We start from the raw sequence: 22,990 nt of genomic DNA, 5'->3' as shown, positions 1-22,990 counted from the left end.
TCATAGTCTTGACTTCAAAAAAGAAAAACAAACAAAAAAAAAACTGGGCGAAGAAAGGAATTCCAACAGTAGGGGGCGAATCTGCCAACAAAATGCGGGGCAACGGAGCAGGTAGATCGCCGAGCCAGAAGCGGCCCCGCGTGAGCTCAAGCCACGCCCCCTAGTGCTCAACTGAAGCGCTTAATGTTCGCCTCCGCACTTTCGCCTCGCTTTCCCAGCTCGTCCGGCAAGCTGGGGAGAAAGGCGGGGCTAAAACCAAACAAGGGGACTTGGGGAGGAGCGACGTCGTTGCCAAGGCAACTCGAGAGCTAGGCCAAGGACTCGCCAGGACTGGCGTTGTGAATGGACGCGGGAGATGAGACTTTACACTTGCCTTCGGCAGCGCAGGCCACCGCACTTTCGTGACTGAAGACAGACGAAGCAAATCGCATCTACATTGAATGGAATCTTCACTTACATTCTGAAGTTGGTGGAATTACAAAGGGAGCAGAAATTACTTTTTTTAAAGCGAATCTGTTGCAAGACTCTTAGTGACAGGGCTAAGTGAAGCGAGTGCTGTGGACCACCGTACCACACCGCTGGACCGAAATGAAGAGGTGACGCTTCACGATAACCCCCAATTCCGACTTTCCTCAGTGGCGCGGTGCACAGGGTACGACCCTTCCCCACGTGAGCCGGGAAGCAAATCTTCGGTGGTGTGCGGTCTACACCACCCAGGTGGGAGCGCACCTCCATGTAACCCAGCACGACTCAGGCCCTTACCTGTGTACAACCCCGCCCACCCAATAAAGAAATCTAGTCCAAACCATCTAAGCCTGCTACCCAGGTCACTCCAGTCATTCCCAGAGACTAGGGGCAGTCCGATTCCCTCACCTTAATCTGAGCTCCCCCCAGCCTTTTGATGACTCCTCCCTTTCTTGGTCCAGCTCCACCAGACTCAGTCGTTGGACAGCTACCCTTCCACCTCCTAAATCTGACTTCATCCCTGTGGGGTACACTTAAAAAACAACAAAAACAGGCAGATTTTCCTGCAATAGTTGGTTCTTTGGCAGGAGAGGAGTATTTGGGAGTATCTTCCGGGTGGTTGAACTTTGTAACTTTTTTAATAAACAATTTCCCACTCTGCAATTTGCCTTCTTTATTCCCAGTGCAGCCTATCCCCCCCCTTCAGAAACTGAAATGAGGCCCACATTACTATAGAGTTTAGAGTTCTGTGAGGTAGAGCACTCCTTTCTTTTTTTTTTTTCTTTTTAAGCACTCCTTTCCATGGGATCTAGAACTCCTGGGGTTGCAGAATTTTAATGAGTAGACCCTGGAGGTCCCAAGAAGCCAGAATTGCTTGGAGCTTGACTCAAAATTCCAAGGGAGTTCCAAAGTCTATGAGGCCCAGAGATCCGGAAGAGCTAGAGGCCTGGGAATCTGTGGATAGGCCTAAGGCAGAAGGCGACCACAATGTCTTTATAGCTTGAAGGTGTATGCAATAATGTCACTACACCTGAGCAGTGCCTCAGCCTGCACACCTATCGGAGTCTGTAGCTGCGACACATAGAAGTTGGCCACGTCCAGGTCAGTGGCTCCAAAGTGGGCGGTCACGTGCACACCCTCATGCAAGGTGAAGCTGACCTGGCGACCCACCATGGCCAGCAGGCTTCGGAGATAGCGCTCCCGGAGAGCAGCTCGGGCCTGCTGTTCCTGGGATTCCCGACATTCATGAATTACAGAAGACTCCCGGGTTTCAGGAACCTCTGGCTTCAGGGGGGCCCTGCGTCCATCAGGGGCAAAGCCTCGACTCAAGCCATCAGGGCCCCGGGGGAGCCGGAGCACAGGCACAGGACTGGCCAGTGGAGTCTGCATTGTCCTGGCTGTTGGGTGAAGAAGAAGAGCAGGGAGCCATTACATGGGGAGGTGGGATGACAGGAAGAGTGAAGGCTGCGAGCCAAAAGCTTGTCTACCACAACTCAACTCAGCAACTCCTGACCCCCCTCTTGAAATCTGCACCATCCCTCCACCACTCCCACTTCCCAGGAACAGGCACCACCGTTCATGAGGCCCAGGAGAGCAGGAACTTCTGCCTGCTTTTATCACAGCTTTATTCCCCAGTTCCTAGCCATAGATATGTGCTAAAAGAACCAACCGCCACCTCCTCTTATCTCTCACACACAGCCCATCCAATCCATCAGGAAATGCTATCTCCCCAATAAATTCCCCATCACACCGAAGCCAGCTTGAAAGGTCCCCCACTGGCCAAACCTGGCAGACACCTTCACTAGGCATCAAAGCCAACAGGTGCAGTAATGGGACAGACACTCGTGCCTCCTGACGTGATGCACAGAGGAAGACAGGACACAGAATGGATTACTGGAATCTAATCATGAGGGACAATCAATCTAATCAAACAGAGAGACATTCTACAAAAAAACTAGCCTGGATTCTTCAAAACTATCAAGGTCATAAAAGATAAACAAAGGCTATATTCACAACCTAACACTTCTCACTCTCTCAAGCGCTAACATCTTGGTCCAGCCACTATCACTTCCTGCCTGGACTATTAAAGTCAACTCCTCACTGCTACCCAACACCCTCATCTTCTATCTTCACACCCTCCCCTTGTCCCCACACTTAGGCAGAGGGAAATGAGTCAGATCACATCCCTCCCCTGCTCAGAGCCTTCAGGTGGCCTAAGTCAAAGCCAAAGTCCTCACCACAGCCCTCAAGGCCCCCATGCTCCAGATCCTGCCAGCACGCCCTTTATGGCACACTACCCCAGCCACGCTGGCCTCCTTGCTGGTCCTCTAGCACGACTGCGCAGTCTCTCTCTCAGGCCTGGGCACTTGCGGTTCCCTCTGCCTCTGTCTCTTTCCCCCCTTCCCTGACTTCCATCTTAAAGATCTGCCCCTCATCCCTCTCCATCCCCTCGGTCAGTTTCATCACTCTGTGCACACAGACCCTCTTAGGCATGATACTGTACATTTATTGTTCTGCTTATGGTCTTTCTCCCCTGCAAGATGGCTGCCTCCCCACAGGAAGTGATCTTGCTTTTTCTCCCCACATATCCTCAGCTCCCAGAACACTGAGTAGCACAGAGACCTGGAGATTAAGCTCGCAGGCTGCTTTAGCTGGATGACCTCAAGCCAGAGACAGCTTCCTCTTCAATTGTATGGAGAAATAGTACCAACTGTGGCCTCTGCTTGTTATCAGGATTCAACAGGCTCAGGCAGAACAGGGCCTGATACATACCAGTTTCTCCATATAATTTAGTTACAGTTGTTATTAGTATTGCTGTGTGTCCTGGGGTAAACTGCTTAACTGCTCTGTTCCTCTGTTTCCCCATCTGTAAAATAGGGATGATAAAAAGACCTACCTCCCAAGGTTGTCATGAGGACTAAATGACCTAACAAAGGTACAGTGTTTAGCACTTGCCTGGAATATGGTAAGCACCACTGCTATGATGTTGATTGCATATAGGGAAATGCTGGCTTTGGGGGTAGGAGGAAGAGAGAGAAGGACCTATCTTTCAGGCAGCTGTACTACTCTCTATGGCTTAGTTCCCTCCTCTCTAAAGTGACTAAATGAAGTGACTGGCAAGTATTAGGCACACAGTGTCCCATCCCAGGGTCACTCACGGTCTAGAGGTAATTGAGATTGTCCTTTTTCTCGTTAGACTCTTCTTGTCTCTGCAGCTCCTGGTCAAAAAGGACCCTGCAGAGAAATGTGCCAACGCTGTAGAACAGGGTTTCTCAACTTCGGGGCTATTGACGTTGGGCTGGCTCATTCTTTGTTGTGTTGTGGAGGACTGGCTTGTGCACAGGTGTAGAATTTTAGCAGTACCCCTGGTCTCTACCCACTAGATGCCAGTAGCGACCCCTACCCTCATCCCAAGTTGCGACAACCAAAATTGTCTCCATTGGTGAATAGCATGGTATGAGAATTACACCTCAATAAAGCCATTAAAAAAAGAAGGCTTCAGATGTTGCCAAATGTCCCCTGGAAGACAAAAAAAAAATTGTCTCTAGCTGAAAACCAGTGATATAGACAAACAAGTGTGGGCTACTGAGTATGTGACATATTCACAACCTGATTGAGTACCTGAGAAACGCAAATTAAAGCTACACTGCTATAGGAGTCCGCACCTCCCAGATGAGGGAAGATTGAAGGGCTGAAAAGCATTGTGCTAGTGCAGCGACGGAGGGACATCTTCACATCCCCGGGAGGGGGGTGTCAGGACAGCCTCAAAGAGGGCAGAATACAGGAAACTGCTAACGCTGGTCATTCCGTCCTTCCACCCATGAAGAGGGCCGATGGGAGACTTTGAGCTGTCTGCCTTTTGGTACCTCTTGAATTCTGTCCCATGTATTTGTATAACCTATTCAAAACAGTTTTAAATTCTGATTTTAAAAAGTAAGGGGTGTATTGTAACGCTTCCATGTCCCTTAAAAGATGTTAGATTCCCACGGGCCGGGCCAGCCCGGTGGCTCAGGTGGTTGGAGTTCCGTGCTCCTAACGCCCAGGTCGCCAGTTGGTTTCCCACATGAGCCAGTGAACTGCGCCCTCTGTAGCTAAGATCATGAATAACGGCTCTCCCTGGAGCTGGGCTGCTGAAGATCTGCGTGAGCTGCCACGGGGCTGCTGTGGGCTACCATGTGCTGCCAAGAGAGGCCAGCAGCCAGCATGAGTGGCCGGCAGGCTGTGTGCTGTGGTGGACTATTGTGAAGACATCGTGAGCGACTGTGAGCTGCTGTGAGCAGCCAGCCGACTGCCTCAGCCGGGGGGAGCACAAGGTGAATAATACCAGCATGGGCCAGGGAGCTGTGTCCTACACAACTAGGCTGAGAAACATGGGCTTGAACTGGAGTGGGGGGACGGGCGGAAGAAGGGAAAAATGTTAGATTCCCTCGCAGGAATCTGAACTCCCTCTCCTATTCTTGTAGTCACCCTCTCCCCAAACCTTTCTATTCCCTGACCCAGACCTTTCCCAGGCCCCTGTGTAACTAGTTGCTAAGTCCTATTGATCAGACACCCCCACTGGGGACTCAAATCATATCCTTATTAGCAAAAGCCAGTAATTTTCTCTGTAAAGGGCCCCGACAGTAAGTATTTTAGGCTTTATGGGTCATAGGGTCTCTGTCACAACTATTCAACTCTGCCATAGCAGCAGGAAAGCCGTAAACAAAATGTAGACAATGAACATGGCTGTGTTCCAATGAAACCTTTCTTATTGGGACACTGAAATTTGAATTTTATATAATCTCACAGGCCACACTTTTTTTTTTTTAAGTTTTCCATCACTTAAAAATGTAAAACTCACTCTCAGCTCATGGGCCATGCAAGACGAGGTGGCGGGGCCACAGCTTACCGCCCGGGACAGAGGATAAGGGTGTGGAGGCAGGGAGATCCTTGGGTTCCAGCCTGATTCACCACCAGGGATCCCAGCAGTTCACTGCAACACGACCAGCAGCCTCCCTGAGCCGGCTCCTCATCTGTGACATGAAGCACAAAAAAGATCTCCTAGGGTGTTGGGAGAAGGAAGAATCTCTGGGGGGAGGTTGGTGACTACACGGGCAAAGGACATCCCAGGGTCCTAGACTCATGGCTTTCTCTACCATGCACTTTCAGTACATCAGTAAAGCTTGTCAGCTCCACCTTCAAAAAAGCATCCAGAATCCAGCAACTTCTCATCATCACCCCCTACTCTGCCCCCTCCTCGGTCCAGCTACCAGCACCTCCCACCTGACTATTGCAGTTGCCTCCCCACTGGGCTCCCGGACTCCATCTTCACCCCACAATCTCTTCCCCACAGCTGTCAGAGGGATTCTGTCAGAACTAAGTTTGATCACATCCTTTCTCTGTTCCCACCTCACCCAGAGCAAAAGCCAAAGTCCGTACAAAGGTTACAAGGCCTCACCTTTCTGACCTCATCTCCTGCCCCTCCACCCTTTGCTCACTGTTGTTGGCCCTTGAATATGCCAAACTCATTCCCACCTCAGGGCCTTTGCATGTGCTGTCACCTAACACCTAGGCAGTAGTGCCTAGGACCCTCTTCCAGATGGACGGCATACATGTATTTCCACGTCCACGGCTCACCTTCCTCCCTCACCTCACTCAGGTGGCTGTTCAAACACTACCTTTACAGGGAGGAAAATAGTAGTCCCTTCACCCCCCATTATCTTTTCTTCATGGCACCATCACCTCCTGACAAAATGTATTTGTTTTCCTGTCTGCTGTCCTGCCACAGAACATAAGCCTTGGAGAGAAGAGACATGTCTGATTACTTCACAAGTCCATCCCAGCCCCATGTAGGGCCTGGCATACAGGGGGAGCTCCGTAAATATTTGTTGAAGGAATGTAAAGATTCACCCATTCACATTATCCGAGTGCCTGCTCTGTGCCCGGGCCACGCTGGGTGGTGCTGGGGACACAGCTGTGAGTGAAACAGCCCAGCCCTGCCCGGTACAATCCATCAGTTGACAGAGCCTTTATCTCTAGACAATGATGACCCAGGGTGAAGAAGGATGGAATGAAGGTGTCCCAGGGCCTCAGTAGCCCAGAGGGGATGTCTGGCCCAGTCTGGGGGGTAGTCAAGAGCTGGTTTCTAGGAAGGGTGCTCAGGAGAGATCTCTGATGAGGTTACCTATGAGCACAGACCTAAATGGAATAAGGAATTGAGCTCTGTGGAGATCTATGGGAAAAGCCTTCCAGTCAGCGGCAACAGCAAACGCAGGCTAGGGAAGGGTGACTCAGACTTAGCAAGGAGGCCAGTGGCAGAACATGCAGCGGCCTTGAGAGCCATGGTGAGAACTTGGGTCTCAACGCTGTGAGACGGGAGCCATGGGAGTTTCTGAGCAGAAGAGGGGCAGGACCTGATTTCGGGTTTGCACAGGATCCTTTCTGCCTGCTGGGCGGAGAATGGAAAGTGGGGGATAAAAGGAGAAGCAGGGAACTCAGGGAGGAAGACACTGCAGTGGTCCAGGTGGGTGAAGAAGGTGCCTAGACCGGGTGGGAACAGTGGAGGTGGGAGAAGCAGTCAGATTCAGGTATATCTTAAAAGTTGAGCGCCCTCACTATGTGCTGATGGACTGAGAAAAACAGCAGTCAGTGGAAGGCTCCCAGGTTTTTGCCTGAAGGGGAAACCACAGTAAATGGGATTAATAGGATATATTCATTTTCTAATGTATTTGACCACTTAGTCAAGGGTCATCATCAGCCCCCAGGGGTTTCCCCCAACCTAGGTTAACACTTGAGTGTTTTAAGAGAAACAACTTGGTCTCTAGGATTAGTACTTAATAAAGAACTGATAGAAATTAAGCAAGTGGTCAAAGAATTACATGAAATCCCTGGATAAAACAGAATTCAGGATGGGCCAGTACAGGACCTTGTTCTCTCTGGTGTGGGGGCGGGGGGGTACAAATGGAGATTTGGTCATACTAGTGCAATCCGCATTTTCCTGAAAAGGAAAATGGAGCTGGGAGATGTCAAATCATTTGCTGGGTGCAAGCTGGTGAATGGCAGGAAAAGCAGCAAACCCAAGTGGGTTTGACAACAGAGCGAGGCCATCGCCCCTGCCCTGTGCAAAAGGGCAGGTGTTTTTAACCAACACTGAGGAGCCCTTGGAGGTTTGGAACCAAGGTGTGACCTGAGAAGAAACTGGTTTAAGAAAGGTCACATAGGGTGTGCCCAAGAAGTCAAAAGCAGGCATTATCCATCCAGTCTCCCTGGTGACCAGACCCTAGAGTCCTTTATCCTTTCAAGTCTCCCAGACAAGGAACAACATCCAAATCCATCCCCAACTACTCGGAAAGTTAATTAGTTTGACTCAAGAGCCCATCACTTGGGTCAAGGGCAGGGGAAGGAGGCTTACAGACCTCCCTCTTTGGTGCCTCAGTGCTCAGTTTCAACAAAATGAGAATGGATAATCAGTTCCGTGGACAAACGTTTAGTCAACTCTTCAATCGCCAGGGTAGGGCGCCAGCTGAGTTACCCGGTGAACAAGGAGGCCCCTAGACCTAGTTAAGGCGGTGGCATGTCCACACACCGCCATGGGCTGCCCCGTCTGGATGCAAATTAGTTCAACGGAGCCTCCCGAGAGGGTCAGAAACCCCAAGCGCAGGGTCCTTTCCCTCCCCTCCGTCCCCGGGGCCGGTCAGTTTGCTTTCAGCTCCTCCCGGACCACCCGTCGCTCTCCTTTTCTTATACTAAGTGGTGCTCCAGGCCCCCAGGCGTCCACTGCCCACCCCGCCCAGGGCTGGACGTCCTTCCCACCTCCCAGCTCAGATTCGGCCAGCGATTCCACCTGGGGAAAGGGGGGGTCAGCGGATTGCTGCCGTTATTACTGTTATTACCGTAGTTATTATTTTCCGCGCTCCCCGACTCCCCACTCCACCCCCGGCGCGGGCTGCCCCGGCTCCAGCGTTCCGACCCGAGTCCCCGGTGCAGGCGTTCGGGGACCGGAACGTTCCCGCACCCAGCACTGCAGGCGCGGACCTGCCTCTACCCACCACTCGGGTCCTGTCCGCGGGGTGGGAGACCGAGGCTCGGGCCGGGAGAGGCAGAGTGCCCGCCACCAACCACCAACAGCCCGCGCTCCCCGAGGTCCGCGCGGCTGGCGCCCCCACTTCCGCCGGCGCTCGGCTGCAGGGGCTCCGGCCGGCAGCGAGCCGCCGAGCCTGCGTTCCGCCCGCCGCCGCCGCCGCTGCCCCACGTGGTCGCGGGCGGGCTCGCGGGCTCGGAAGCAGCACAACCCCGGGACATCACCCTGCCGGGGGCAGGGCCGGGCGCCGGGATCTGATCCACGGTCTGCGAGGTAGGGGCGTCCAGGATGCCCATTTTACGGAAGAAATGAGGCTCAGAGAGCGGTTAAGGGCAGAGCCTGGTCTTTGCTCCTCCACCCCCCTACACGTGCGCCCTCCTCCCCAACACCACCTCCCCTACGTGAAACCTTGAGATCATGCTTTCGGTAGCCAGGCAAGGAAAAGCCTTGGAGATGAGCAACTGGGACGGACCCACGGCAGTCATTTTGTCTTGCAGCCCTATTTTACAAAGGAGGAAACTGAGGCCCTGAAAGGCAGACCGGCTCGGCGGAGGTGCTGTGGAACCTCTCTTAGACAGCATTCACCTCTTCAACACAGTCACTAAGGCACAGATCTTGTGGGCCTCTGCTTCCCACTAGATCCCCAACGTCTAGTGCCTGGCACACAGGCCTTCTGCAAGTATCTATTGAAAGAATGCGCACAGCAGGAGCTCAATACATATTTGTTGACTGAATTATGAAGGAATAGGAGCTCTATTTGCGAACAAAATTACTTTAGCCAACTGGGTACAGCAGTGAACCAAACACAATAATCCCTGCCTGGCCTCCCCCAGTTTATTGGTTGGGCAGAACAGGATATATACGAGCAAAAACATCAACAAGATCCTTTACGGCTTGTTGAGTTATGTAAAAGTAATAAAATAAAGGTAGTGGAATTGAGGGTAGCAGGGTTGGGGAGCTTCTTTAATTGGGTGCTCAGAGAAGGTGGCAGTGAAGAAGCCACCTCAGGTAATAAATGGGGAAACTGAGGCCCAGGAGCGAACTGGGGACAGACGGAGGTCATGGAGTATAAAGTGTAAGGCTTTCAACAGGGCGTGACTACTTTAGATACCTTGGTCAGGGAGGCCCTGGGCTTGCAAGAGGACAATTGAGCCCAGACCTGAATAACAATATGAGGAACCCTGGGGCCTGGAGCAGCACTCCAGGAGATTAGCATGTGAAATTCACTCAGTGCTGGGCTGGGTACACGTGGGGGAGGACAGATTGGCCCTGACCTCAGGGCCTTGTATGTGTGTTTGGGGAGGGGGAGGACAGTCAAGAAAGTGTTCTGTATTATGATGTGGCTGATGCCAGGAAGAAAACTTGTAAGGGTTGGAGGGTGGGGCAGGGTGTTGATGCCACTTCAAACAGTGATGTGAGAGAGCTTCTTTGAGGAGGGAAGTTCAAGGAGGCCCAAGTGAAGGGAGCCAATAGACAGTCGGCTATTTGGCTTTCATGGAGATTCCAGGTGTAGGAGCAGAGCAGATGTATATGACCCCAATCCTCTTCCTCCCAAATCCCCCCCAAGGCTCGAGTCTCCAGAAACCAAATGACTAAAGTGGTCAAAAGGCCCTCTTGGAGCTGATCTCATTTTCTCACAGAATTCAATCACCCCCTTCTTCTCCCTCCCCCTCCCCCCGTCCTTGTTATTCTTGAACACAGAGGCTGGCTGGCTGGCTCCTTCACCTCCCTCAGGTCTCAATTCCACCATACCCTTCCCTGGCATGGGGAAAAAATTGAGGTCCCCATCCCAGTCACCCTATCTCTTTATAACCCTTCTTAGCTTTATTTGGCTCCACGTAGCACTTGTCACCCCGGAAGGCTCTTTGAATTTTACATAGTTAAGCTAATTGACCGTCGGCTCCCCAACCGATAAACTTGGGGAGGCCAGGCAGGGATTATCGTGTTTGGTTCACCGCTGTACCCAGGACCTGGCGCACAGTAGGCGTTCAATAAATGTTTGCCCAGTGAATTTTTATTGTAGTGCATTTACTGAAAGAGTCCCGATTACTGTTAGGCACCTAGTTAGAAACGTGGCCCCTACCATTTTCTCGATTGGGGGTGTTTGTGAGGACCCTGTGACTCAGTTTCACCAGCCCTAAAACGGAATCCGGAATGGCTGTTTCTATGAGCGGCTGTGTGAACTCAATGTCATTAAGGTGTGGTCACGAAGCCAAACGCAGTGGGCACTGCCCTGATTGAATTCGTCCGCGGCCACGCGAAGCCTACGGGTCCTCTCCCATCAGGCCCCGCCCCAGTGGGCGGAGTCACGGGCTGGGCCAGCACGTGTAAAAGTTCGCGGCCAGTCGCCGCAGTCACTCACCTGAGCGCCTCGCTCTGAGCTCACACGGCTCGCGTGTCCTCCGCCTGCCAGCCCGCCAGCTCGCCCGGGCCGCGACTCATGTCCCGCCGCAAGGCCGGCTGTACGCCCCGCCGAGTAGACCCCGTGCCCGCCGCCAACTCTGACGACGAAACGGAGATGCGGGACCTGGTCATCGACATGAAGCCGGAGCCAAACCCTTGGCTCCTACAGGTTCCGGGGCCGGGGCCCTTCTCCCCAAAGGAAGTGCCGGCCCCGGGGCGGTTCGAGGGTGAACCCTGCCACTCCCCCGGCCCAGTGCCCGCCGGCGGCCTCCACGCTATCGGCTCGCAGAACCAGTGGGCACGGTGGACGCCTCTGATCCAGAACCCTCAGGGTGAGCGCCCCCTGTCCCGAGCCCCACCACTCTCCCCTTTCACTCTCGGGTGGGACCCCCTCCTCCGGGCACCGACCCCCGCCCCTACTCCTGCCGTATTTCCGTTGCTGGGTCCTGGCCTTCTTCTGACCTTCGGGCTTCCCCTCTCCCTTGGAACCCCCAACCCCCATTCTGGCCCCACCCCACGCTCACCACCCGCTTCCTCCCTGCAGACCGCCAGCCCTGGACCGACAAACACCCAGATATGTTGACCTGCGGCCGCTGCCTGCAAACCTTCCCGCTGAAGGCCATCACTGCTTTCATGGACCACAAGAAGCTGGGCTGTCAGCTCTATAGAGGCCCCAGCCCTGGCCAGGGCTCAGGTGAGTAAAGCCGGGATGCAGACCCTTCTCAAGTTCGAGGGCCCGGCTTCCTGTGGGTGAAGGGGCTGAGCTGGACAGGCGGGGCAGCGAGCACTACTTCCCCTTTCTCGCACCCCATCGGGCGCAGCCTAGGCGTGGCCTGGGCCTGCCCTGTCCTAGGGCTGGGACTAGTGGTGGTGAGGGGTGGGGGCGGGGCTGGGCAGGGAGAGAAGGCGGCACACAGGGTGTGGCCAGCCCCAGAAGACTGGTCTGGGGATTTGCCACACACACACACACCCCCAATCTGGTTTCACTTCTCCTTCCCCTTGGCCAGAAATAACTGGCCAGGTGGCTGGACCAGAGTGGCAGTAGGGGGGACCTCTGGGGAGGGCAGCAGCCTGGGGGAGGGGGGGTTGAGGCCAGCTGGAGGGAGGTGTTGCCACCTCTTCCATCTCTTTATCACTTGTGTTTGAGGTGCTTGTGCATTTGCTCGGAGTCAGGGAAGGGGCTTCTGGCTTCCCCACGATGGAATCTCCCAGCCCGGCTTGCTGGGAACCCCCTGGTTTGAGCCAGGTCTTACTGTCTGGGCACCTGGGGCGGAATTAAACCCTTAACATGGTACCAGACCCATGGTGAGCTTTTGGTCAGCGTCAGCTGCAGGGCTTATCCAAACCTATGATTTCCAGCCCCCAACCCATGTGCTCCTGGGATTTTGGGGAAATGCAATTATGTTCAGGGAGGGTCCTGTAATGAGAAAGGAGTTACTGTGATGGAATCAACTGCAGAATGGAAGCAGGGCGGAGCTGTGATGGAATTATTGGAACAAAAACACTCTGAGACTCCTGGAATTGGTGAATTATGGGTTCAGTTAATGTTTGCTGAGGGTTTACATGGACCCAAGCTTTCGGCTGTTCCCCATTTGAGGTCACAACCCTAAAAGGGAGAGGACCCCCATTTTCTAGCAAATGTGGAAACTGAGGCTCAGACAGGTATTTCTTGCCCATGGTACCACAGTTAGGGAAGAAAGCCAGGTCGAAGTCAGGCCGGGGGTCACTCTCCAGCTCCTGCCTGTGCTTTTGACCCTGGTGTTGTATCAGGAAAGCCACCTCCATCCATCCAAGACTGTCTAATATTTGAAAAACAATTGCAAGTGGATCTAGGAAGTACCTATTGATAGTGCCTGGAGGGTCTAGAGAAAATATCACATTTGGAAGGCTCTCAACTGGGGTCCACGCAGAGGGTGGGAGATCTCGCTTGCTACCCCCACCACCACCACACTTCTGTAGGTGGCTGCTAAGCCTTCTTCCGCATTCTAGACCTTGGACCCCTTTTCTGTAAGGCATGGAACCCAGGAGTGTGGGGACTGACAGAAACCCACTCAGTAATCGAGAGCAGTTTTTATTAAACCAACAACCTTTGAAAACCTGTCTCCCACTCCCCAGGTTTCTGGATTAAAACCCATGGTCCACCCCTTCCAAGCTATGTGACCTTGGGGGAACTGTCTCTGCCTGTTTTCCCATCTGGAAAATGGAAATCTTATTTCCCATTTTGAAGGAAAGTTGTGAGAGCTGAGGCATGGCCCAGCACCTAGCACACTGATTTTGGTCACCTTTTCAGCGAGGACTTCCTGACACCCCCCAGTATAAAATAGTGCTACCCCACCCCATCTCTCACTCTGCTTTAACTTTTCATTTTTTTCTTGAAGATTTTCCAACACAGAGAAAGAAAACCCTCATATACTTACCATTCACTCCAGATTTTCCTGCTTTTTGTCTGTCCCCCAACCTCAGCTTCCCAAGGGCAGGGAGGTCCCTTGTCCTCTTACTGTGTTCTCAGGCCCTGGAATAGAGCCTTTCCCAAAGAAAGTGTCCAACTGGCAATTGTGACCTGTAACTAGTATTATGCCTTTTACCCATCACACTAACACTCGACCCTTCTTTCTGCAGAACTCAAGGACCTGAAGGCTTTGATCTGCCTCCGCTGTGGCCAGCAGTTTGAGAAGGCCTGGAAGCTGCTGTGCCACGCCCAATGGGACCACGGACTATCCATCTACCAGACAGAACCTGAGGCCCCAGAGGCCCCGCTGCTGGGCCTGGCAGAGGTGGCTGCCGCTGTGTCTGCAGTGTCTGCAGTGCTGGGGCCAGAAGTGGGGGCCAAGGGCGCCAGGGCAAGCAGCCATCCCCGGAGGATCCCTACCTGCCCAGTTTGCATGAAGACCCTCAGCTCCTTTAGCAACCTCAAGGTGCACATGCGTTCGCACACAGGTGAGCGGCCCTACGCCTGTGACCAATGTCCCTACACCTGCGCCCAGAGCAGCAAGCTCAACCGCCACAAGAAGACCCACCAGCAGCTGCAGCCCCGGAGCCCCTACATGGCCGATGCCAGTCAGGAACAGGCCTCAGCCACCCCTCCAGAGCCAGCTGCCCCTCCAGAGCCCGCCGCCCATGCTGCGGCCCCGGCCAGCACCATCCCATGCAGCGGTGGTGGGGAAGGGGTCGGAGCTGCCGCCACAGCAGGTATGCAGGAACCTGGGGCTCCTGGTGGTGGGGCCCAGGCGGGCCCTGGTGGGGACGGCTGGGGAGTTGCCATCAAGGAAGAAGAGAGCACTGACCCTGCCCAGAGCCCAAAGATGTCGCCCAAGAAGACGCCAAAGCCAGTGGGCAAGAGCCGCGGGTCCGGGGGCAGCTGTGAGTTCTGTGGGAAGCATTTCACCAATAGCAGCAACCTGACAGTGCACCGGCGCTCACACACAGGGGAGCGGCCCTACGCCTGCGAGCTCTGCCCCTACGCCTGCGCCCAGAGCAGTAAGCTTAACCGCCACCGCCGTATGCATGGCCTGGGGCCTGGTGGCGCGCGCTTCGAGTGCCCCCACTGCCACGTACCCTTCGGTCTGCGGGCCACCCTGGACAAACACCTGCGGCAGAAGCACCCTGAGGCAGATGGGGAAGCCTGAGTGGCAGGAATGACCTCCCTCCCTGCTGTCCCTGGTACCACTGCCACCAGGTCTGTTGACCTTGTCCTTAACCTGCTGTGAATAAATCCTCCCTCACCCTAGTTACACCCGTGTGGACTCTGCTTTCTCGGGGTATCTGAGGTGGGGCAAGAGGCTTCCCGTCCTTGGGGTGGACGGCTGGACAGACCGGTTTGGAATGAGGGGGTGAGGGGAGAAAGGCCAGCCCCCAGTGCCTGGGGCACAGTACGACTGGCACAGAAAGCCGTGCTCCCGGTTCCCGGTGTGGGCGAGGGCGGGGAGAGGCCTGGACCTGTCACCAGAGGCCCTGGGCAAAGTCCTGGCGCGTCCTCATGTGGGTGCTGAGCCCTTTTCCCACCGAATCAATCCCTTGCCCTCACTGAGCTGCAGCCACGCAGACTCAGGCCAGGCTTCCCATAAGGACAGCACTGCCCTCTAACCTCAGCAAGATCCCTCCCAGCTGGCCTTGCTGGCCGATGGGCACTGGGGTTTGGGAGCCCTGTACCCACCACATGGACGACACAGAAGCCAGGTGAAGGGAATTAAATAACGTTTGATTTTATTTTGTTAGAGAACAAAACCAGCAGCATCACAGCTTGAGCCCTCGCCCCCCCATCCCCTCACCCCACCACTTCTGCCTAATGTCGGTAATGGGGGCTTCGGGATCTGGACCTTGAACGCCTGGAAAGAGAAAGAGGAGGGGCCCCATGAGGGTTGGGCAGGATGCTGGGAACCCTGCTATGTGCACGTGTACACACACGTACACATGCACGGACAAGCTTGGGGACCACTAGGGCTTCAGTGGTTGGAGTCAGCTGTGGAGGAGGGAAGTTCCCAAGGGAGAAGGCAGCTGCTCCAACTGGAGGCTGCAGGGTGGGGATGCAGGAATCGGGCTGGGCCTCCCATCACAGGACAAGCTGATTTTCTAGGGCTGGCTTGCTTACCTTCGGGAAGAGCTGTATTCTCGACCTGGAATGAAAGGAGGAACTGAGGACAAAGCCAAAACCCCAGGACCCAGGAGCCGGCTGCAGGGCTAGACTTCTGGTGTGTCTCCAGCCGAGGCTACACGGGCTCGTCCAGCAGCACCCCCGGCCCACACCAACGTACTGGGAACGAGCATTTCTTCTCATTCCTGAACTTCCCAAGTGACTGAAGCAATATTGCTTGTGCATGCGTACTCAGGTCTTAAATTTTAATTTAGGGAAGGCTGCTAACATGAAAACGTACCATGGTTTTTTGTAACCAGTTTTGATGTTCTTTTTTTAATGACCCATAGCCTCCAGCCCTGTTCTGCTGACCCTGTGACCACGGGGACACTCACTGTAACGGGGGGAAGGCGAGCGGCTCTGCCTGCTGTACTGGCGCTCCCATTCTTCTCTCTCCTTCTCTCGGCGTTCCCGCTCCCTGCAGGAACAGGAGGCCACGCCGGTGGGGTGAGGATGCGGCCCAGCACACTCAACTCCAGGGCTGGCTGGGTCACCTGCCCAGGGCAGGTGCTTCCAGATCCTAGGCCCACTGGAACAGCAAACCACCCCCACTTGGAAATGAGGACACTGAGCTTCGAGCGGATGCTGGCTAGGCAGAGCCGGGACCCCGATCTCAGCCGGCCTTGCTATGAACAAACGGAAAGGAGGGCTGGACAGTTGGATCATTTCCTGTCCCACGCAGCACAGCACACAGAGACTTACACGCTAAGTGCTTAATTGGTCTTTGTCAGAATAACCAGCATTTGCAATACCAAGGACATTTACTGGGTGCCTTCCGGCCCTCATCTGTGGCTGAAGTTTGACAACTACTCCATGCCCATTTAGTAACTGAGCAAAGTAAGGCTCAGACAAGAGAAAGGCCCACAGCTGGTGGGTGGCAGAGGAGGGATCAGAGCCCAGGTGACCGAGCATGACACCGAGTCCCTGGACACTGCCCCCTGCCTCCTAGTGGAAGCACACAGCATGCGCGGAAGTCCAACACAAAGAATAACGATGCAATAAACGATGGCAACGACTAACAGTTCTGGTGTTGGGCATCGGGCCTTCCCACGTGCCAGGCACCACACTGGGAGTCTTACAGGAGGATCCTGCCGAGGCAGGTGCAATATGATTCCTACGTCTATCTCACAGAGGAAGGAGTCCCGGCTCTGAGGGGTTAAGCTGCTTGTCCAAGGACCCACAGCAAGTTCAGGGCGCAACCAGAAATGAGTTAACAGGTGACACGGTCCTGCCACTGACTACCCCGCCCCCCACACTAGAGCACCTTCCAGTGTGACCCCGGGAGGGGGGGGGGCTGAGGCTTTCTGGGCCCTAATCCCCGAGCTATCTGGTGAGGTCAGCACCAAGAGTCCTAATGCCCACCTCAGAGCCACACAGTCAGACAGACAAAGCTGGCAATGGACCTCCGTCTGCCCCAGGCTCCCAGCCACTCAGCTCTGCAGTGGAAGATACCAGCAGAGCAGAGGGGACAGACACGGAGCTGACTCCCAGCACCGTACCAGGCCGGCCATGGGGCTGGCTTGAGCTCAGCCCTTCAACAAACAGAGCACCGCCTCTGGTCTAGGAGCTGAGCACACAGCGGAGCAGCAGCCAGACCTGGCATCTCAGTGGGGATACCAACAATAAGCGAGCAAACAAAACACAGACAGCGCACGCCACGTGGGGGTGACTGCTATGAAGCAAACAGAGCCGAGCTGGAGGACAAGCGTTTTGGGGTGCAACTCTAGACAGGTGGTCAGGGAGATACACCCCCCACCCACACCCACTCAGTGGGATGGGGAAGAGCTTGCTGGGCTAGGAGAACAGCACGGCGATGTGCGCTGGAGCTGGCACTGGAGTAAACTGGATGGAGGGAGGAAACTGAGGGCCAGGTAAGGGCTCTGACTTCCATCTACCCAGAACGATGCAGGGAGTGGGGTCCGGCTTACTTCATACGGATCTTGCGAGCCATGGCGCGAAGCTCATCTTCCCGCTCCTGCAGCAGAAGCGGCAATGAGGCCTGGCCCCGCTGGCCCCCCGCCCCCCACAGCCCCATCCCTCACTCCACCCTCACCTGCCGCTCATGCTCCTGCTGTATCATCTTCTCCTGAGCAGCTTTCTTATCCGCCTTGACTGTGGGGACGGAGGGACACGGTGGCTGAGGGGTGCCCTCAAGAGCTCCCCTTCCCAGGTGGAAGCCGAGCCCAGAGGGCCAACCTGCCCGCCAAGGCCCTCAGCATGGCGGCAGCAGAGCGGTGTGCACACCCACTCCTCGCCAAAGTGCCTCCCCAGGGCCAGCTGGAAGGAGGGGGAGCTGGAAGGCCTGGGGGACAGACGGGGACATACACTGCCTGTTTAGGGCCTTCTGCATCCTCAGCTTCAGCTTCTCCTGCGGTGTCAGCTTGGGCTGGGGAAGGGGGAGAAGAGGCGGGAGAGGCGGGTGGGTGTCCCAGAGCTCCCACAGCCCACCTTATCCAAGAGCCTGGGACTTGCAGGGGAATGTGGGGAGGAGCTGGCTGTGGACACCCGCCATGAGGGTCTGGAGGCCCAGGGACAGATGGAGGCCTGATGGACAGTGCGGAGGGGAGGGGGACACGGACCTCATGAGGGGAGAGTCCTCCCAGCCCCCCTTCATCCCCGGGGCTGGATCTCCCGACCCACCCGGGCCCCCCTGCAGGCCCACCGGGCCCAGCTCTCGGGCACTGCTGCTGGCGGGAGTAAGACGGGGGAGTTCCAAATTCTTACTGACTTTGGCAGCTCCTGTCTCTTTACCAGCGGCAGGTTCGGTCCTGGGAGGAGGAAAGGACAGCTGCCACTTCTGACCCCAGAGTCTCAAGGCCATGGGCCTCAGACACCCCCAAGGAGGTACACGGTCACTCTCAGATCCCTCAGGACAGACCCATGACCCCCTCTGAGCCATCATCTAAGGCAAGGCCACGACTCCTCAGGCCCACCCTCCCAGATCAGGGCTGTGTCCCCACAGACTTCTGGGGCAAGAACACGTTCCCTTCAAAAAGAGAACAGTGAAGTTCATCCCCCACCTAGGCTGACAATCCTCTAACACCCCCCCCAACCCCCCGCCCCAGCTTCTGCTCACTTTTTCAGCTTCTCGCCCACAGCAGGGGACGCTGCTGGCCTGGAAGGCTTCTCCCTTGGGGGTGATGGCGAGTGACTCTGGCTGTGGCTGCGGCTGCGGCTGGGGCTGCGGCTGGGGGTGGGGCTTGGACTGGGGCTACGGCTCCGAGTCAGGCTGCGACTGCGAGACGGGCTGAGGGACCAGCTGCTGCGGCTGTGGCTACTGCTGTGGTGCCGGGGCCCCCGGCCACCCCGCCTATACCAGTCCCCCGAGCGAGAGCGGCTCCTGGGGGTACGGTGGGGCAGGAGGGCAGCTGTGAGGCTCCAGAGATCCCATTCACACACCCCCATCCAGCTCCAATCTTCAGTCCTCCTTCGAGACCCTGAGATTGGTCTGGGTGTGACTCCACTTCCCCCCAGCTCCTTTCCTGCAGAAATAGCTCCCGCTTCTCTCTGGCCTCGCTCAGTCTAAACAGAGACCACCCTCTAGATACAACCACCTTAAAACTCACTAGACTTTCATTCACTCACCTCCCTGGGAGGTGACCTCTGGGAGGGCAAGACCTGGCTGGTCAGCTCCCCGCTGTACACGCTGTGCCCAGCTTTGGGCACCCAGAAGGTGTGTCCTCATTACACCCTGACCCCCTCCTCACCTTGCCAGGGCCCAGGGTCTCACACCCATGGGGATCACCTGTCGCCCCACCAGGCTGGAGCAGACCCACAGGACCCAGTCTGGGGACAAGCACCCCATCCTCTCTGTTCGAGACCCTGGGACTCCTCAGTTAGGGCTCACCTGAAGGCCGGCTTTCGAGATGTGACCAGAGCCCCTCCCCCAGCCTTTCTCCATCTCCCGCTCTGAGTCAGCCTACAGGGAATGGCCTGGAAGCCAAACCCAGGCCCCACACGGATTCTGTTGGGGCTGTCCCAGGTGTTTGTTTGTTTTTATGAAAGTTTATTGGGGTAACAATTGTTGGTAAAGTTACATAGGTTTCAGCTGTACAATTCTGGAGTACATCATCTATACATCACAGTGCGTGTTCACTACCCAGAGTCAGTTCTCCTTCCATCACCATATATGTGATCCCCGTCCTGGGTTTTTACAAAGTTCAGATTTGTCAGCACTATTGAGAAAACAAGAGCTACCGTTTGAAAATCCAGACTCAACTTCTCTTGAGAAATCAGAAGACTGGGCAACACCAGGCCTGGCACTGAGTAGCCAATAGCCCCAGTGGATGGGGGTGGTGCTCCCTAGTTCACCTGCTCCTCTATTTTGCCTGCCAGACCCTGCAGGTAGCTGACACTGCGATGCACGCAATAGTAACACAGGCAACAATGCTGACAAGTAACAGCCCTTCCCAGGACTAGGCTATTGTGTACACACTGAACACTTACATGGATTTACTTGTCACACTCACAACGACTCGAAGGGGACACTAATCTCTATTTCACAGAGGAAGAAACGAGACCCCGAAAGTTCACTAGCAGGGCCAGAATTTACACCCAGACAGGTGCTGCATGGTCCACGCTCTCTCTCACCCAGAGGCGAGCCGAGCTGAGCCGCAAACCCACTGGGTAACAGGACAGACAAGAATAATGTTCCAGTCCCCACATGCTTTATCTCCGACCCTGCCATAATTTTCCTGGCCCCCTCCCCATGGAGTGCCCCAGCCCTAAAGGCAGGGCCTACTGCAAAGCACAGGACACCCTTGAGTCCACGCACCTCTCTACCCTCAGCCCAGGAACTCCCTGTGAGAAGAGTGGCTCAGTCACCCGTCCCCACTGTGTCCCTGAGCTCGGCGGCTGTGTTCCCCCCGTGTCTCCATGCTCTGAGCTCCCGCACAGAGTGCGCACAGCTCCCACGCACACCAAGCCCTTCCTGGTCTCGCTGACCTCAGGGCCAAGGCCACCCCTATGGCCCTCGCCCCCATGCACACCAGGCCACACATACCTGCTTCTGCGCCGGGGCCCATACCCACCGCGCCGGGTGGGTGAGCGGGAGTAGCGGTGTCCGTCTCGAGAGCCCCCACCTGAGTGCCGGCGGCCACGGCTTCGGGACCGAGAATAGCGCCGGGAGCGGGAGCGAGAGCGGGACCAGGACCGGGAGCGGGAGCGTGCGTGGCGGCCAGACCGGTAGTAGCCTCCGCCGCGGCGGGAGCGGGAGCTGGAGCGGGAGCTGGAGCGGGAGCTGGAGGTCCTCGAGGCAGAAGAGGAGGACGAGGAGGAAGAGGAGCGGCGGCTGCAGGCGGGGCACGGGCGGCCCGTCAGCACCCACCGGGCTCGTGCCCCTGCCCTGCCCCACGTCCCCCCCACGGTGGCCAGGGCGTAGGGCAGGCGGCGTGAGCGTTACCGACCGGGCACTGGCATTACGTCCCGGTGCGGGGCCGCCGGGCTGGGGGGGTGCGGGGGGCTTCCCTGGGGTGGCCCCTGATGCAGCCGCTGCTGCCGCGGCCGCAGCCGCCTCCTCGTCGCTGCCCCCAAAACTGGTGATGAACGTGATCTTCTCCTCCCGGCCTGGGGTCGGGGAGCGCGAGCGGGAACGAGACTCGGAGCTGGATTCCGAGGGCGACCTACAGAGCAGGTAGGGTGCTCAGTCACCAGGCTCCTCGAGCCTGTCCGCCAGCCAACAACGTGCACCCAGAGCAACAGAAACAAGAAGACCTGGCACCAGCCACCTAGCACCCAGGGACACAGCCAAGGCCTGTGTGAGGATCTGCTTCACGACCAGGCACTTCTCGAAATAGCCAGGAAAGGGAGGGACAGAACTGTACTGACTTCAGGTGGCTGTGAAAACGGGAAGGGCAGATGTCCGTATTTAACCTGGAAGAATTTCTCAATATACGAGCTGTGATCAAAATATATGGTGAATGTTTAAATAAAATTATTACAGTAAAAGACATACTGCCATTAACCCCCCTCAAAATACTCGCCCTTGCTTCAAACACACATATCCCATCATTCTTATCACTTTCTGAAGCCGTTCTGGAAGTTCTTTTTTGTGTTTGATGAAAACACCAGAAGTCGCATGGTGCCAGATCTGGTGAATAAGGTTGATGAGGACACACCATAATGTTTTTATCTGACAGAAATTGCTGTATACCAGAAGCGATGTGCGACATGGAGCATTGTCATGATGGAGGGTGATTTACAACACGCTTTAAAACACACCTTCTCTCAACCGTAGCTCACACCCGACTGACTGCACTGAACAAGCTGAAACTTGTCACACTCACACTGTTACTAAGGTCAGACGTGCTGCTTCCTGTAAGATCCCTGCCTTTCCATTGGTTGGCGCTCAGCAGCAGCATTCACCGTATGTTTTGATCACAACAAAAAGGGTCTGAGTCACACGTTGCTCTGATATGGCAATTTCTGTCAAATAAAAACATTACGGTGTGTCCTCATCCACCTTATTCACCGGCTCTGGCACCACGTGACTCCTGGCTCTTTAACAAAGTCAGAATGACCATGAAAGGAAAACATTTTGGATCAATTCAGGACATTAAGGTAGCTACGACAGCACAACTAAAGACACTCACAAAAGAGGACTTCCAGAATTGCTTCAGAAAGTGGCAAGAGGGCGGCCGGTTTGCTGAATGGTTAGAAAGCAGTGCTCAAAATACCAAGGTCACTGGTTCAATTCCCACATGGGCCAGTGAGCTGCGCCCTCTACAACTAGACTGAAAACAACAACTTTACATGGAGATGGAGCTGATGGGTCCTAGAAAAACACAGTTCCCCAGTATTCCCCAATAAATTTTTAAAAAAAGAAAAAAAGAAAGTGGCAAGAAGGATGAGATGAGTGTGTTCAAAGAGAGGGGGAGTATTTTGAGGGGGATTAATGGCAATTTGTCTTTTACTGTAATAATTTTTTTTTTTTTAATTTAAACATTCAGGGCAGATGGGAGGCTCAGTTGGTTAGAGCACGAGCTCTGGGCAACCGGGCTGCCGGTTTGATTCCCACATGGGCCAGTGAGCTGCACCCTCCGCAACTAGAATGAAGTCAATGAGCTGCCGCTGAGCTTCCGGATGGTTCAGTTGGTTGGAGCGCGTCCTCTCAACCACAAGGTTGCTGGTTTGACTCCTCGACTCCCACAAGGGATGGTGGGCTGTGCCCCCTGCAACTAACAACGGCAAATGGACCCGGAGCTGAGCTGCGCCCTCCACAACTACGACTGAAAGGACAACAACTTGACTTGGAAAAAGGCCTGAAGTACACTGTTCCCCAATAAAGTCCTGTTCCCCTTCCCCAAAAGAATCTTTAAAAACAAAACAAAATATAATTTAAACATTCACCGTATTGTTTTAACACACCTCACATGTCAAGTGTGTGTGGGGGGGAAGCAAGCTCTAACACATTAAGTGTGGTACAACGCCTTTTT

The 22,990-nt window shown here is 55.1% G+C and overlaps 3 protein-coding genes across 12 annotated transcripts in view; 1 reads left to right on the top strand and 2 right to left on the bottom strand.

The window, feature by feature from the left end:
- Positions 1-1,104: 1,104 nt before the first annotated feature.
- Positions 1,105-11,740, bottom strand: GEMIN7 (gem nuclear organelle associated protein 7). 7 transcript variants are annotated; one of them, XR_013992170.1, is made up of 4 exons: positions 10,887-11,740; positions 5,354-5,477; positions 3,624-3,699; positions 1,105-1,862 (listed from the first exon to the last, which is right to left on the bottom strand). XR_013992170.1 is itself a non-coding variant. In XM_081032063.1 (4 exons), exon 4 carries the CDS (start codon positions 1,852-1,854, stop codon positions 1,459-1,461), a length of 396 nt encoding a protein of 131 aa, XP_080888189.1. In that variant the 5' UTR covers positions 1,855-1,862; positions 3,624-3,699; positions 5,354-5,477; positions 8,493-8,619; the 3' UTR covers positions 1,321-1,458. The 7 variants fall into 7 exon arrangements, 3 of the variants coding, with proteins under 3 accessions (XP_080888189.1, XP_080888190.1, XP_080888191.1); XR_013992171.1 differs by having other exon boundaries at positions 5,306-5,477; positions 10,887-11,732; XR_013992172.1 differs by lacking the exon at positions 10,887-11,740 and adding an exon at positions 8,493-8,627 and having other exon boundaries at positions 5,306-5,477.
- On the top strand, positions 10,881-14,653 carry ZNF296 (zinc finger protein 296). Its single transcript, XM_081032062.1, has 3 exons — positions 10,881-11,259; positions 11,472-11,621; positions 13,547-14,653. Exons 1-3 carry the CDS (start codon positions 10,965-10,967, stop codon positions 14,551-14,553), a joined length of 1,452 nt encoding a protein of 483 aa, XP_080888188.1. The 5' UTR covers positions 10,881-10,964; the 3' UTR covers positions 14,554-14,653.
- Positions 14,654-15,104: 451 nt separating this feature from the next.
- CLASRP (CLK4 associating serine/arginine rich protein) overlaps positions 15,105-22,990 on the bottom strand; it is a 24,638-nt gene continuing 16,752 nt past the window's right edge. For 3 of the 4 annotated variants that reach the window (XM_081032570.1, XM_081032571.1, XM_081032572.1), the window contains exons 12-21: positions 20,963-21,178; positions 20,560-20,847; positions 18,634-18,897; positions 18,286-18,325; positions 17,883-17,943; positions 17,611-17,669; positions 17,486-17,532; positions 15,893-15,975; positions 15,516-15,540; positions 15,105-15,252 (exon numbers count right to left, since the gene is read on the bottom strand). In XM_081032570.1, coding sequence (XP_080888696.1) covers positions 15,210-15,252; positions 15,516-15,540; positions 15,893-15,975; positions 17,486-17,532; positions 17,611-17,669; positions 17,883-17,943; positions 18,286-18,325; positions 18,634-18,897; positions 20,560-20,847; positions 20,963-21,178 — 1,126 coding nt within the window. In that variant the 3' untranslated portion in view covers positions 15,105-15,209. Of the gene's footprint in view, positions 15,253-15,515; positions 15,541-15,892; positions 15,976-17,485; positions 17,533-17,610; positions 17,670-17,882; positions 17,944-18,281; positions 18,326-18,633; positions 18,898-20,559; positions 20,848-20,962; positions 21,179-22,990 lie in introns of all 4 variants that reach the window. The other variant, XR_013992204.1, reaches the window with a different exon arrangement.

This window comes from Rhinolophus hipposideros (assembly GCF_964194185.1).
Source record: "Rhinolophus hipposideros genome assembly, chromosome: 21".
NCBI classification, from domain to species: Eukaryota; Metazoa; Chordata; class Mammalia; order Chiroptera; family Rhinolophidae; genus Rhinolophus; species Rhinolophus hipposideros.
Note: the sequence above shows the minus strand (reverse complement) of the source record. Positions and strands in the feature narration are given on the sequence as shown.